This window comes from Chiloscyllium plagiosum, unplaced genomic scaffold (assembly GCF_037043375.1).
Source record: "Chiloscyllium plagiosum isolate Xiang-an unplaced genomic scaffold, Cpla_swu_hap1 HiC_scaffold_19, whole genome shotgun sequence".
NCBI lineage: Eukaryota > Metazoa > Chordata > Chondrichthyes > Orectolobiformes > Hemiscylliidae > Chiloscyllium > Chiloscyllium plagiosum.
In genome coordinates, this window is record NW_028270157.1 from 13,913,136 (window position 1) to 13,929,533 (window position 16,398).

A 16,398-nucleotide genomic window follows, 5' to 3' on the forward strand; every position below is an offset into this window, starting at 1 on the left:
CTAACATTGCTTTTTGAAATAAAGTCGTACATATGCAGATACATTTATATTGAAGCAAAGGAGGCTATTCAGACAGCTCAGCAAGTGAGTTATCCAAATTAGTGCCATTCCTACTGTTTTCTCAAAGCCCTGACAATGTTTTCTGTTCAGGTGTTTATTCAACGTTCTTCTGAAAGTGTAATGGACCGGACTAGACCAGAACCTGCTCCCCTGATATAGTAACTGTTATTTTCCAGATGTCATTTGGTCCATTGTTGGGTTTTAATCAAATAATCACATTTTATTATTACAACATGGTTAAAATACAAAAAAAAGTTGGTGTAATTTTAACTCGATTGACAAACTTAATGTATTATTTAACCACTGATCATCAACTGTTTCAATATAGGCAGCGTCCCATAAACACACCCTTTAGCAAACATGGAATTCTGCGAAACAGTTAATAGTCTCACATGCTGTCTGTCTGTGTAGTCCAGGGCAAAGAAACAATTCGCCTTTTTGACTTTTATGAGGAAGTCTCTCATCTAAGACTTCACTATAGCAGTCGGGAACTCGAGCTTTCAGCTGAGCAGCCAGCGAAAAACCTTCAACTAACTCAAAATTGCAAGGAAATCTCAAATCGTTTGTGTGTGTGTGTGAGAGAGCCCTGACACCACCTGCTCGTGATTCTTTTGTTTCATTTTAAAAGATCACCCAGGGAGAACTGAAAAGCTGTTCACCACCTGCCTGTCTGAAGCAGGCATTCCAGTACCACTGTGGCAACCCATCCCCGCCCCCAGCAGAGAAAACCAACACTGAACACATCTCTCTCAAAGGCACAGTTTCGTCATAAAAGTTACCATTGAACTTGCATCAATCGCTCTTTCAAGCAAGCCGTTTCTGTAACACTGTTCTAAAATGAAACATGTTCTCGCCCTCTGGCTGTCTTGCCAGTTATCCTCCATCTGTGACCTCTCATAAGGCAGAGGAACAGAACGAGGCCTCTCAACCTTTTGAGGCTCCTCTGCCACTCCACAAAATCACGGCTAATCTGGCAATCTTCAACTCCACTTTCACTCTGCTACTTTTTCTCAGACTTCATTTACTTTCTTATCAGGTAGTTGTCCCATTCTGTTTTGAGAGCCGCACATCAGAATCTGCCTCTTCCACACACCATGCATTCCATGTTCTAAGCAATTGCTGTGAAAATAAGATATTCCTTGCATCACCTTTTTTGATTCTTTAATCATTCCCTTTTCAATTACTGTCCTTTGATTCTCTCCTACATTCTACTATTTGGAAAGGTTTCTTGTTGTTTTGTCTGACCCCACCATAAATATGAACACTTCTGTCCAGTTCTACACTCAACTTTCACTATGGAGAACTGTCCACACTTCAAAATATCCATATAATTGGTTGCACGGATGAGTGACCTCATTCTCAAAATCTTTTCTACACCCCCCCCCTCTCTAATGCCATCACATCCTTCTTAGAACGTAACTCCCACAATCGGGCATACATACTACTGTTTCATAAAGGTTCATCTTTTAAGGGGAGGTGTTAACCTAGTGGTATTATTGCTAGACCATTAATGTAGAGACCCAGGTAATGTTCTGGGCACGTGGGTTCAAATCCCACCACAGCAGATTATGGACCTTGAATTTGATAAAAATCTGGAATTGAGAGTTTAATGGTGACCATGAATCCATTGTTGATTGTTGACAAAGCTATCCGTAAGATCACAGCTGATCTGATTGTAACTTCAAATCGGCAGTGCCACCTATCCTAATGACCTTGCAGCCCCTTGCTTATCTTCAAGAATCTACCACTGTCTTAAAGATATTCAAGGACTTTGCTTCCATCATCCTTTCAGAAAGAGACTTCCAAAGACACTCAATCTCTTGAGAGAAGCATTTTCCTAACCTCTGTTTTAAATGGGTGACCTCTGGTTTTTAAACAGTGATCCTCTGTACTAGCTTTTCCCACAATAGGGACCGCCTTCTTCAAATTCACTTGTCAAGATTCTTGTATGTATCAATCAAGTTGTCCCAGTTATCTTAAACTCCAGCTGATTCCAAGCCTAGCCTGTGCAATTTTTCTTCAAGTCAGCTACCCCTACTCTGTCCCCGCTAGTGTCCAGCAAACCTCCACTGGACTGCTTCCAGCAGTTATCCACTCTCACTGAAATAAAGTGACCAATATTGTGCACAGTACTCCAGATGCAGTCTGAATGATGCCTCGTATAACCAAGTCATAATGTCGCTATTTGTATATTTTAATTCCCGTTATGATAAATTATAACATTATAGCTTTTTTAGTTACTTGCTGTGCCTGTTTACTAACGCTTTGCAACTCGTGCATAAAGATTCCCAATCTCTCTGCATCTCAGAGCTTTGCAATCTGACTAATATGATTGTGTATTTTGATGTGAAGAATCTTTTCAAAAATGTCGCATTTTACCTCGTTATGCTCCATATGCCATATCCTCATATGCTCTTTGCAACTTGCTTTCCTGTCTGGCTTTGCTGTATCAGAAAATTTGAGAAGCATTCCTTTCATTTCTCGTTTAAACAAATTTACCAATTATAAACAGTTGAAACCCCAGTATTGTTGTTACTTGTAGCTAAGCTGAAATGTTGCGCCCCCAAACACACCAATGAGCTTTTACTTTCCACAATAATCTTAGGCATGTTCTCAAATGCATTCTGGAAATCCAAGCCTAACGACTTTGTTTCCCTTTATCCACAGCATGTAAATAACTAACCAGAATAGGTTTCTGTGTCTTTTTGAACAAAAGGCGACTAGGCTGGAATGTAGCAAATGTGACTGTCCCCAAATGTATCTTGGGAAAACGAAAGCCAATGCAGTTTCAGTGCTTTACTACTCTATGCCTGTATTTATATAGCTATTCTACAAAAGCAAAATACTGTGGATGGTATAATTCTAAAATTTAAAGTTTGGAAATGCTTAATGGGTAAGGTAGTTTTTGTGAAAGAATACAGTTACAGTCTTAGAGATTATCTTTTAGCAGAACGAATGAAAGGTAATCTCAAGTTGTCTGAACTAATGAGTATTTTTCAGTGTTAATTTTTGTTGCTTTTGCTTCAGCATTGCAACATGGCCTCATTGAACTGTTGTCTCTACCTGCCTGCCACCTCCAATGATTTTGTGTACGGTGTCACTTGGTATCATACTACGGTGTTGTATTCTGTTCCCTACATACTGATTAGTTGGAGGGCTTTTCTTGTTTCGGGAACCAGTCAAGATCTGATTTTAACAATGCCTTGCCATTGACGTTGATCCATGTGACAAATATTAATGCATGTCCTCATAACTTTTTTTAACAATAGTGCAATAACCCTCTCCCTCCCAGGTGTACAGAATGTCGAACGTGTCCTGTTTACAGTCATTCAGGGAGCAGTGGAATTTCCAGATCCAATTGCTCAAAAAACTTGCTTTATCATACTTTCAAAACTAGTCGAACTTTGGGGTAAGAATTACAAATTTCCTCAGTTGATGAGAGCAACCTTTATTTTGCTTTCAACCGAATACCTGATTTAACTGAATGTTGTTGATTCCAGGGGGTAAAGATGGTCTTCTAGGATTCGAAGACTTCATCTACAAACATATTGTCCCAGCTTGCTTTTTGGCACCACTTAAACCAACCTTTGATTTAGCTGATGCTCAAACAGTCTTGGTATGTATTGTGTATATTATATGAATATAATTATTGTGTATATGAATTACATCATAGAAATTAGTTTACAGGTTTTTCTTAATCTCTGCCATTCATTCTTTTATGGGATTTGAGTGTCTCTGGCTAGAGCAGTATTGTCCATCCCTACTTGTCATTGAGAAGCTGCTGCCTTGAACTGCTGCAGTCCATGTGGGAGAAAGTGAGGACTGGAGATCCAAGTCAAGAAGTATGGTGTTGGAAAAGCTCAGCTCATCAGACAGCATCCGAAGAGCAGGAGTTGACATTTCAAACATAAGCTCATCAGGAATGTGGGGGGGTGGGGTGGATAGCCAAGGGGGCCTGAGCGATAAATGGGAGGGGTGCAGTCCATGTGGTGAGAGTACACTCTGTTAGGGAGGGTATTGCAAGACTTTGAACCAATATTAGAGAGAATGCATTAATTTGAAATGTCAGTAGATACTGACGCTCAGTTATTATCCTGCTGTAAAGTGAAATTAAAGCTCGTTGTACATTGTACTATGAGATTCAGGTACAGTCCCTCTTCGTTTGCCCTTCCAGCCATATAATGTTTGCCATGGCATTAATTTGAAGCCTAAGGAACAAGCTGCTCATGATTTCAGACTCTTCAATTTCAGTTAAGGATTATTGTAACCAACTTATTTCCATTCACTCCTTCCATGTTGATCTGAGGCAGTCATTTATATCAGGCAAATGTCCAGTTTATTTCCTGGAATGTGGGTATCTGCCCATCCTAATTGCCTTTGAACTGAGAGTGTTTTGTGATGCCTTTTCAGAGGGCAGTTAAGAGTCAGCCAAATTTTGGTCTGGAATCACAAATAGGCAAGCTCAGGTAAGGATGGAAGCTTTTGAGATTAGATTAGATTCCCAACAGCATGGAAACAGGCCCTGTGCCCAACAAGCCCACACCGACCCACCTGAGAGCAACCCACCCAGACCCATTTCCCTCTGGCAAATGCACCTAATACTATGGACAATTTAGCATGGCCAATTCACCTGACTGTGGGAGGAAACTGGAGCACCCAGAGCAATCCCACGCTGAAACGGGGAGGACGTGCAAACTCCACACACAGTCGCCCAAGGCTGGAATTGAACCTGGGGCCATGGTGCTGTGAGGCAGCAGTGCTAACCACTGAGCCACCAAGCCGCCCTTTCTTCCCTAAAAGGTATTAGTGAATCGGATGTGTTTTTACAAAAATCAATGATACTATCATGGTCAATTGTTATCAACTCCACATTTTTTTTATATTGCATTTTAAATCCTCCTGGTAACTAATTCATGGCCGTCTCTACTTATCAAAGAGTAGACTGATGTGCTACCACATAGAAGAGAACATTACAGCGCAGTACAGGCCCTTCAGCCCTCGATGTTGCGCCGACCTGTCATACCAATCTGAAGCCCATCTAAACTACACTATTCCATGTACACCCATATGCTTGTCCAATGACGACTTAAATGTACTTAAAGTTGGCGAATCTACTACCGTTGCAGGCAAACCATTCCATACCCTTACTACTCTCTGAGTAAAGAAACTACCTCTGATATCTGTCCTATATCTATCACCCCTCAATTTAAAGCTATGCCCCCTCGTGCTCGTCGTCACCATACTTGGAAAATGGCTCTCCCTGTCCACCCTATCTAACCCTCTGATTATCTTATTTGTCTCTATTAGGTCACCTCTCAACCTTCTTCTCTTCAACGCAAACAGCTTCAAGTCCCTCAGCCTTTCCTTGTAAGCCCTTCCCTCCATACCAGGCAACATCTTAATAAATCTCCTCTGCAGCCTTTCCAAAGCTTCTGCATCCATCTTATAATGCGGTGACCAGAACTGTGCACAATACTCCATGTGCGGCTGCACCAGAGTTTTGTACAGCTGTAGCATAACCTCATGGTTCCGGAACTCTATCCCTCTATTAATAAAAGCTAAAACACTATGCCTTCTTAACAACCCTGTCAACCTGGGTGGCAACTTTCAAGGATCTGTGTACATGGACACTGAGATCTCTGCTCATCTACACTACCAAGAATCTTACCATTAGCCCAGTACTTTGCATTCTGGTTACTCTGACCAAAGTGAATCACCTCACACTTGTCCACATTAAACTCCTTTCGCCACCTCTCAGCCCAGCTCTGCAATTTATCTATGTCTCTCTGTAACCTACAACATCCTTCGTCACTATCCACAACTCCACCGACCTTTATGTCGTCTGCAAATTTACTAACCCATCCTTCTACGCCCTTATCCAGGTCATTTATAAAAATGACGAACAGCAGTGGACCCAACACCGACCCTTGCGGTACACCACTAGTAACTGGACACCAGGATGAACATTTCCCATCAACCACCACCCTCTGTCATCTTTCAGCACGCCAATTAAGACCATAAGACATAGGAGCGGAAGTAAGGCCATTCGGCCCATCGAGTCCACTCCGCCATTCAATCATGGTTGATGGGCATTTCAACTCCACTTACCCGCATTCTCCCCGTAGCCCTTAATTCCTTGTGACATCAAGAATTTATCAATTTCTGCCTTGAAGACATTTAGCATTCCAGCCTCCACTGCACTCTGTGGCAATGAATTCCACAGGCCCACCACTCTCTGGCTGAAGAAATGTCTCCGCATTTCTGTTCTGAATTTACCCCCTCGAATTCTAAGGCTGTGTCCACGGGTCCTAGTCTCCTCGCCTAACGGAAGCAAGTTCCTAGCGTCCACCCTCTCCAAGCCATGTATTATCTTGTAAGTTTCTATTAGATCTCCCCTTAATCTTCTAAACTCCAATGAATACAATCCCAGGATCCTCAGCCGTTCCTCATATGTTAGACCTACCATTCCAGGGATCATCCGTGTGAATCTCCGCTGGACACGCTCCAGTGCCAGTATGTCCTTCCTGAGGTGTGGGGACCAAAACTGGACACAGTACTCCAAATGGGGCCTAACCAGAGCTTTATAAAGTCTCAGTCGCACAACAGTGCTTTTATATTCCAACCCTCTTGAGATAATTGACAACTACTGATCAGTTGTCAGTAATTGACAATTACTGATCCAAACTGCTATATCTCCCACAATCCACCCTGCAGGCACTCTGCCTCTATTCCTGATGAAGGGCTTTTGCCTGAAAGGTCAATTTTCCTGCTTCTCAGATGCTGCCTGAACTGCTGTACTTTTCCAGCACAACTTTTATCTAGAATTATTTTCATTCATGGAATGTGCTTGTTGCTGACAATTTGTTGCCCATCTGTACTTGGTGTGGAGACGGTGATGAGAAACTTTTTGATTTGCTGCAGTCCTTGGGGTTTAGGGACATTCACTTGCTCTTATGAAGGGAGTTTCGGGGCTTTTCCTAATGACAGTGCGTGCATGGTGATATTTCCAGTTCATAATGCATATGGTTTGGGGAATTTTCACATAGTGATGTTCCATATATCTGTTGCCTTGTCCTTTTGGAAGGTTTGGAAGGTGTAGTTAAAATAACTTGGAGTTGTAGTCCATCTTGTGGATGATACACACTTCAGCCATCATATACTGATGGTGGCGGTAATTGTTTAAGGTGGAGGGCAGCTTGATTTAAGCTTGCTGCTAATTCAAACACTTTAAAAATCTCAAAGCCGGAATTTACTGATTTTTAAAAGGGTCTTCAAATAAGTTTCATTCAGTTAATCCCACCTCACTGAATTGTGATAATTTTAGTCATGGGGTTCTACAGACATTGGAGTGTGTTGCTAGGTAAAGCTCCTTGTATTTTTTTATTAAATGTTAGTCATCTCAGTTTTGCCTTCCTCTGTGTTTACTGGCCAAAACATGGTCACACTAATAAACAAAAGGATTATGTATAGCATATTTTGTCTAATCTTTTGTCTCTTAACAGGCTTTATCTGAATGTGCAGTAACATTGAAAACTATTCATCTCAAAAGGGTAATGGTCTTTCATTCTAGTATTTGTGGTTTGTGCTGAATTATGAATAAATTGCTGGAATAAATTTGTTTTGAATTATGCTTTGATACTAACACTGGTGTTTTCTGTGCTATTGTTACTCATGCATTTTAGGGACCTGAATTCATCCAGTACCTTCAGCAAGAATACCTCCAGTCTTTGCGGGTAGCCCCAGAAATAATACAAGTGAGTGAGACTTTTGATTTGAATCATTGGAATTTGTATCCTATTCAAAACCTATTTTCTTGGATAACTTGCACATAAGCTTTTGGAATTAAATTTTAAGAGGCTTTTACTTCAAGAACAACTAGTCATCTAGTCTAGGGATCAATTCCCTGCTATGAATAGTTGTGTTGCAGTGACGTGACTTGCTCCCCCTTGTGGAAGGTGCACTATATATCAGGAAGATTTAATCTCTGAGTTTATAGAGAAGTGAGATTGTGTATAAAATTCACAAACTGTCCTACCCGTGCAGAGTTGAAGTATTTTATTTTAGTGCTCCTCATGCCAATTAATTCCCCCCCCCCACCCCTGCCCCCAATCTGCTCTTTCTAACCTTGGAGATCCATCTCTTCAGAAAGTACTTGAAAAACTCAGCAGGTCTGGCAGCATCTGTGGAGAGAGAAAGAACAGAGTTAAGGTTCCAAGTCCGATCTGATTCCTCTTCAGAACTCCAAGCTCCATCTCAGAAAGCTGATTGGGGATCAGGTTAAGTTAAGATTGTACACAAGCATCTAACAAAAGAAATTTTAGCAACTACTCTGTGGTAGCACATCAGTTTACTCTTTGATAAGTAGAGACGGTCATGAATTAGTTACCGGGGGATTTAAAATGCAATATAAAAAAATGTAGAGTTGATCATTTGGATAGACAAATTGAGCCCGTTACCCAAAATGAACCATAATTTAGTTTTACAGTTCTCTGTGGATATGTTCATAGCCTTGTATATATTTACAGCAGAAAACATGGTATTAAGCCCAGCAAGTCCACTCCAGTCTTTATATTTTTGACCCACCTCCCACACCTCTTCATCTCCCCCTATCAATCTATCCTTTTATTCCTTCCTGCCGTTGTATTTACCTCATTTTCCTTTTAAATACAGTCATGCTGATGGCTTAAATCAGTCGCGGTGCATTCCACATTCTAACCAGCCTCTGGACAGAGGATTCACCTGAATCCCTTATTGAATTTATTAGTCAATTGTATTTATGACCTTTAGTTTTTGTCTCCCTTTACATGGAATTGTCATCTCGACATTTACCCTGTCACAAACTTTTGTAATCTGCAAGGTCACTAGTCAATGTTCTTTAGTTTTGAGAGAAGAAAAGCCCCATTGTACTACAGAACATATGAAGTAAGAGCAGAACTTGGCCATTTGACGCATCGAGCTAGCTCCACCAATCACTAAGATCAAGGTTAATCTGAATTTTACCTCTGCTCCATGTTCCCAACTCCCTCCCCAATACCATTCTGATGATATAACTTCAGTCCTGGTTTCACACTTCAGGGTGTATTTTGTTTTTATTTTACATGTTCAAGTCTCCACATGCTTTCAGTAATGAGTCCAGAAAGCTTTGTTACCAACTATGACCTGAGAATTGTCGTCATCGCAGATCTCCTATGAAAATACATAACGAATTGAAATGCACAATGAATTAGATAGTTATCGCTTGAGGATTATCTCATTGGGCACATAATGGGAGAAAAAACCATCTGGGCAATAGATTTGCGTCTTCCCCTTTTAAAACATACATGAGCAAGGATTAAAAGCCAATTTACCCCTGCTGTTTTTTAAGAAGTTGTGCTAGTGAGCTGAGGTGTTTGTATGTGCCAATGGGCTACAGTACTTGTGTCTTAGCATAGGATCCACAGCTAGAGGTCACAGTTGAAGAACCGCTCGTGAGTCACCCCTACATTGCAGGTAAAGGATTGTCTGTCTGAGTGTGGTTGGGAAACCACTGTTGAAAGGAAACTGAACAAAAGCATTTGACTTAACCTGTAAAGCCAAGAACCTTAGTTGATTGGAAAAGCTTAGCTGATCTGGCAGCATCTGTGAATAGAAATTAGAGTTAATGGTTTGAGTCCAGTAACCCTTCCTGAGAAATGGTAGCTAGGAAATTCTTTTTTATGCAAAGCGTGGGGTGGGGGAATGTGGGTAAGAAGTAAATGATAGGTGGGGACAGAGCCTAAAGAGAGAAGAACAGTTGGACAGACAAAGGCATTGAAGATTCTCTGGCCAGGAGGGTGAATAGTTGTTAATGGTGACAGTTAGTGGCTAACAATAGGTAGTGTGTAATGGCAGATGATGTGGTAAGGCCTGGTATGTGGGTTTGGGGGCTAGGACATGGGAGAGTTCAGGCTCTGGAATTATTTAATTTGACGTTGAGTCTGGAGAGCAGCAGGGTCCCCAAGCAGAAATTGAGGTGGTGTTCTTCCAGCTCGTGTTACGTTTTGCTGAAGCACCAGCAAGCCTGAAACAGAGATTGGCCAGGAAACAGGGAGGAGTGTCAAAGTGGCAGGCAACTGGAAGCTCGAACTTTGTTTGCAGGCATAGGTATTTTGGGAAGCAGTCACCCAGTCTACACTTCGTTTCCCCAATGTGGAGGAGACCACATTGTGAGCAGCGAATGCAGTAGGCTAGGTTGCATGAAGTGCTGCTTCACCCAGAAGATATGTTTTGCCCATGAATACCGAGGACTATCAAGTAGACTATTCAGCCCATCAAGTCTGCTGTGCCATTCAGTGAGGCTATGGCTGATCAGATGATCCTGAACTTTTCCTGCCTTTTCCCCATAAGCCTAATTCCTTTACTAATTAAAAATCTGTCCATCTCAGCCTTGAATATATATAATGGTCCAGCCTCAACAGCCCACTGTGTAAAGAATTCCACAAATTGACAACAAAATTCCTCATCTGTCTTCCATGGATGACCCCTTATTCTGAGATTATGCCCTTTCGTCCGAGACTCCTCCTTTTCTGCATCTAACCTGGAAAGCCAGGTTGGGAGGGGGCACTTTAATGTGATTAAGATGTGGAAAATTGAGGGGCGTAGACAGGAAGAAACTTTCTCTTGGAATTTGCTCATGTTGAATGGAGAAGGATATGTAACAAATGTTTATTCTTGTGTACTTATTTTTGCAGGAGTTTTGTCAGGCACTTCAGCAAGCTGATGGAAAAATCTTTAAAAATTATCTAAAGGTAGGTTAGCGTGGACAGAGGGTTCATGTTAAAAATACAACTTGTTAAATCTCTTGCATTCTTCCATCCCTTTGAAGTTTTTACAAGTACAGGATTCCTTACATCCACTTGTAAGGGTGGAATTACTCTCTACCTGAGGTTTTTCCACTGGTGATGTCATCTACGTATCCTAGACCTGTTACCCTGTACATACAGCTCCATTGACTATGTATCTATAAACCTTAGTATTATTGTACGTTTGCTTTTGGTGGTAATATGGCTAAGTCCACACACGCTGGCCAACTTTGGCAAGGAAATCGACCTGAAGTGGGAACCCGGGCTGAGCTCCTACTAAGTTTAGGCTGGTTGGGAGGACTTAGTTCCCTCTAACTTGACTAAAGAAAAGCAAACTTGGAAATTTGAACCTACTTATTTTGCAAATTGAGTTGGATGATGTACTGCAACATCCAACAAACAAAATAAGCTGAGCATGCAGCTCACTACCTTTCATCTCTCTCCTTCCATGTAAATGTGTTGTCACTTTTGTGAATAATTTATAATGACTTCTCTTGTTCCTGCACCATTAGTGTCCCCAAACGTCCATCCATTTCCCCTTCCTATTTCTCATCTCCATACATGCTGTCCTTTAGCAACGATGATTTGAACACGCAGGGTTAGTTTTCATGTTTGCACTGACAACACCGAGCTCTATCTCTGCCTCTGACTCCTCTCTAATATCACTAAGTTATCAGAGAACTGTCCAGAAATCCAGTACTGGATGAGGTGAAATTTCCTCTAATGAAATATTAGAAAGGCTGAAGCTGTTGGTTTTAGTCACTACTCCAAACTTGGTTCCCTAACTACCAACTTCTGGCAACAAACTGAATTTAAACAAGTCTATTTGCAATCTGGTGTTACATTCAACTTGTGATCAACCTCTTCATACCGTTTCTAATGCCATCTAATTCTGCCTCCATAACTTATCCCAGCTGAACTGCTAAATCCTCATTCATGCCTTTTTTAACCTCTTCACTCGACTGTTCCAATGTACTCCAAGGTAGAGTCTGTCACTGTCTGTAAACTTGAGGTGAAAAAGATCTTGCTGCAAGTTGATTCCCATGTCGTTCCATGTACTCACCGAGCCACACGGTCAAAAACCCCTTTATTTCAAAGGGAATGGATTACAGAATATGGAGGTGTTTGTTAAAACTTTACAAAGCTGTAGGCAGATCACAGCTGGAATGGTTTTGGGTCCCTTTTCTAAGGAAAGATTGACATTGCGAGCAGGCTAATATCAGGTGTGGAGGAACTGTCTTATGAGGGGAGATTGAGTAGATTGGAGCCTATACTTGTTGGAATTTAGACCTTATTGAAATGTCATTTCTCTGGGTGGGGGCAGGAAGGCTTAACAAGTTAGAAGCAAGAAGATTGTGAGGGAGTCTGGGATCAGAGAGCAGAATCTTACGAAGGTGAGGATTTTTTTTTTACCCCTCCTGAGGGTTGTGAATCTGTGGAAAACTTTAATGATGAGGCTAGGTCATGAAGTTTAATCAACAATGAGAGATTATTAATCAGTTAGGGAAACGGCAGGAAAGTGGAGTTGAGGAATATCGAATCAATGACATTTTTATTGGCAGAGCAGAGTCAATGGGCTGAATGACCTATTTCTACAGACAGTCTTAGTCTTAGTTTGTTTAAAAATTCTTATTCTTTTCAAAACTCTCTCCTTGGACTCGTCTGTCCCTACCTGCTCCAAACCAGCGATTCTCCAAGATATCAGATCTCCTCTGATTTTTGGCATCTTGTGCATCTCCTTTTTTGAATTGGTCCTCATTGGTGACAGTACCTTCAGTGACCTCGGTCATGACCCATGGAATGCAGTTTGTACCTCTTTCTCCAACCACCACCCCACCCCCAATTCCAGTTTCCTCCTCTTTTTAAAAATCTACTTTTGTTTAACCGGCCAGATGTTATTTTACACAGTACGGAAACAGACCCTTCGGTCCAACCTGTCCATGCCAACCAGATATCCCAACCCAATCTAGTCCCACCTGCCAGCACCCAGCCCATATCCCTCCAAACCCTTCCTATTCATATACCCATTCAAATGCCTCTTAAATGTTGCAATTATACCAGCCTCCATCACTTCCTCTGGCAGCTCATTCCATTCACGTACCACCCTCTGTGTGTAAAAGTTGCCCCCTAGGTCTCTTTTATATCCTCCCCTCTCATCCGAAACCTATGCCCTCTAGTTCTGGACTCGCCCACTCCAGGGAAAAGATTTTGGCTATTTACCCAATCCATGCCCCTCATAATTTTGTGAACCTCTATAAGGTCACCCCTCATCCACCGACAATCTAGGGAAACAGCCCCAGCCTGTTCAGTCTCTCCCTATAGCTCAAATCCTCCAACGCTGGCAACAGCCTTGTAAATCTTTTCTGAACCCTTTCAAGTTTCATAACATCTTTCCATTAGGAAGGAGACCAGAATTGCATGCAATGTTCCAACAGTGGCCTAACCAATGTCCTGTACAGCTGCAACATGACCTCCCAACTCCTGTACTCCATACTCTGACCAATAAAGGAAAGCATACCAAACGCCGTCTTCACTATCCTATCTATCTGTGACTCTACTTTCAAGGAGCTATGAACCTGCACTCCAAGGTCTCTTTGTTCAGTAACACTCCCTAGGACTTTACCATTAAGTGTATAAGTCCTGCTAAGATTTGCTTTCCCAAAATTCAGCACCTCGCATTTATCTGAATTAAACTCCATCTGCCACTTCTCAGTCCATTGGCCCATCTGGTCAAGATCCTGTTGTAATCTGAGATAACCCTCTTCACTGTCCACTACACCTCCAATTTTGGTGTCATCTGCAAACTTACCAACTGTACCTCTTATGCTCACATCCAAATCATATGTGTAAATGACAAAAAGTAGAGGACCCAGCACCGATCCTTGTGGCACTCCCACTGGTCACAGGCCTCCAGTATGAAAAACAACCCTCCACCACCACCCTCTGTCTTGTAACTTTGAGCCAGTTCTGTATCCAAATGGCTAGTTCTCCCTGTATTCCATGAGATCCATTCCTGCCTCAGGTGACTCTGTGTGGAGTTTGCACGTTCTCCCAGTGTCTGCGTGGGATTCCTCCAGGTGCTCCGGTTTCCTCCCACAATCCAAAAATGTGCAGGTTAGGCGAATTGGCCATGCTAAATTGCCCGTAGTGTTAGGTGAAGGGGTAAATGTAGGGGAATGGGTCTGGGTGGGTTACACTTCGGCAGGTCGGTGTGGACATGTTGCCTGTTTCCACACTAAGTAATCTAATCTAATCTAATCTCACCTTGCTAACCAGTCTCCCATGGGGAACCTTGTCGAACGCCTTACTGAAGTCCATATAGATCACATCTTCTGCTCTGCCCTCATCAATCCTTTTTGTTATTTTCTCAAAAAACTCAATCAAGTTTGTGAGGCATGATTTCCCACACACAAAGCCATGTTGACTATCCCTAATCAGTCCTTGCCTTTCCAAATACATGTACATCCTGTCCCTCGGGATTCCCTCCAACAACTTGCCCACCAGCGAGGTCAGGCTCACTGGTCTATAGTTCCCTGGCTTTTCCTTAACCCCCTCCTTAAACAGTGGCACCACGTTTGCAAACCTCCAGTCTTCCAGCATCTCACCTGTGACTATCGATGATACAAATATCTCAGAAAGAGGCCCACCAATCATATCTCTAGCTTCCCACAGAGTTCTCGGGTACACCTGATCAGGTCCTGGGGATTTATCCACCTTTACCCGTTTCAAGACATCCAGCACTTCCTCCTCTGTAATATGGATGTTTTGCAAGATGTCACCATCTATTTCCCTACAGTCTATATCTTCCATATTCTTTTCCACAGTAAATACTGATGCAAAATACTCATTTCTGCGGCTCCACACACAGGCTGCCTTGCTGATCTTTGAGGGCCCTATTCTCTCCCTAGTTACCCTTCTGTCCTTAATGTATTTGTTAAAAACCCTTTGGATTCTCCTTAACTCTATTTGCCAAAGCTATCTCATGTCCCCGTTTTGCCCTCCTGATTTCCCTCTTAAGTATACTCCTACTTCCTTTATACTCTTCTAAGGATTCACTCGATCTATCCTGTCTATACCTTAAATATGCTTCCTTCTTTTTCTTAACCAAACCCTCAATTTCTTTCGTCATCCAGCATTCCCTACACCTACCAGCCTTCCCTTTCATCCTGAAAGGAATATACTTTCTCTGGATTCTTGTTATCTCATTTCTGAAGGCTTCCCATTTTCCAGCTGTCCCTTTACCTGTGAACATTTGCCTCCAATCAGCTTTTGAAAGTTCTTGCCTAATTCTGTCAAAATTGGCTTTTCTCCAATTTAGAACTTCAACTTTTAGATCTGGTCTATCTTTTCTATCACTATTTTAAAACGAATAGAATTATGGTCACTGGCTCCAAAGTGCTCCCCCACTGACAACTCAGTCATCTGCCCTGCCTTATTTCCCAAGAGTAGGTCAAGTTTTGCACCTTCTCTACAAGGTACATCCACATACTGAATCAGAAAATTGTTTTGTACACACTTAACAAATTCTTCTCCATCTAAACCTTTAACACTATGGCAGTCCCAGTCGATGTTTGGAAAGTTAAAATCCCCTAACATAACCACCCTATTATTCTTAGATAGCTGAGATCTCCTTACAAGTTTGTTTCTCAATTTCCCTCTGACTATTGGGGGGTCTATAATACAATCCTAATAAGGTGATCATCCCTTTCTTATTTCTCAGTTCCACCCAAATAACTTCCCCGGATGTATTTCCGGGAATATTGTCCCTCAGCACAGCTGTAATGCTATCCCTTATCAAAAATGCCACTCCCTCTCCTCTCTTGCCTCCCTTTCTATCCTTCCTGTAGCATTTGTATCCTGGGACATTAAGCTGCCAGTCCTACCCATCCCTGAGCCATGTTTCTGTAATTGCTATGATATCCCAGTCCCATGCCCTGAGTTCATCTGCCTTCCCATATTGTTTTATAATAATTCTGTGAAGTGTCATGGGTGTCTTATTACCTGAATGGTGCTATATAAATATAAGCTGTCATTGAGGCACCCACTTGAAATGTGCTGGACAAAGTGTCACTCCCAGTTGGTATTTGTTTTGTGGCAACCTAAAGAGAGCAGATTGACTCTTGAGTTGGAACCAGGGTGATATATAATGTTGTCAAATAAACTGTTTACATGGAAATTGCCCAAACTTTTCTATCTGCAGATTTTTAAATAAACAAAATAAATGCAATTTTCCTGCTCTTCTGCAGTGTAGAATTTGATTTGATTTATTGGTATGTACCACGTATAGTGAAAATGTTTGTATGCAGAAGATCATAACATACAAGAACGTACCTATCATAGGGTGTTCAGACAGAGCGAGTCATACAATGTTACGGCTGCCCAAAAGCAAGATCAGCATTAATTTGAAATTAGAGGGGTAAATTCAGTCTAATAACAGCAAGAAGCAGCTGTTCTTGAGCCTATTGGTATATGTGTTTAAGTTTCTGTTTCTTCTGCCCGATGGGAGAGGTTGGAAGAG

At 41.8% G+C, this 16,398-nt stretch overlaps 1 protein-coding gene across 2 annotated transcripts in view; it reads left to right on the forward strand.

Annotated features, from left to right (window-relative positions):
• xpot (exportin, tRNA (nuclear export receptor for tRNAs)) overlaps window positions 1-16,398 on the forward strand; it is a 55,916-nt gene that overhangs the window by 38,789 nt on the left and 729 nt on the right. For both annotated transcript variants that reach the window (XM_043709954.2, XM_087997031.1), the window contains exons 20-24: window positions 3,353-3,469; window positions 3,561-3,676; window positions 7,563-7,610; window positions 7,743-7,814; window positions 10,770-10,826. In XM_043709954.2, coding sequence (XP_043565889.1) covers window positions 3,353-3,469; window positions 3,561-3,676; window positions 7,563-7,610; window positions 7,743-7,814; window positions 10,770-10,826 — 410 coding nt within the window. The remainder of the gene's footprint in view (window positions 1-3,352; window positions 3,470-3,560; window positions 3,677-7,562; window positions 7,611-7,742; window positions 7,815-10,769; window positions 10,827-16,398) is intronic.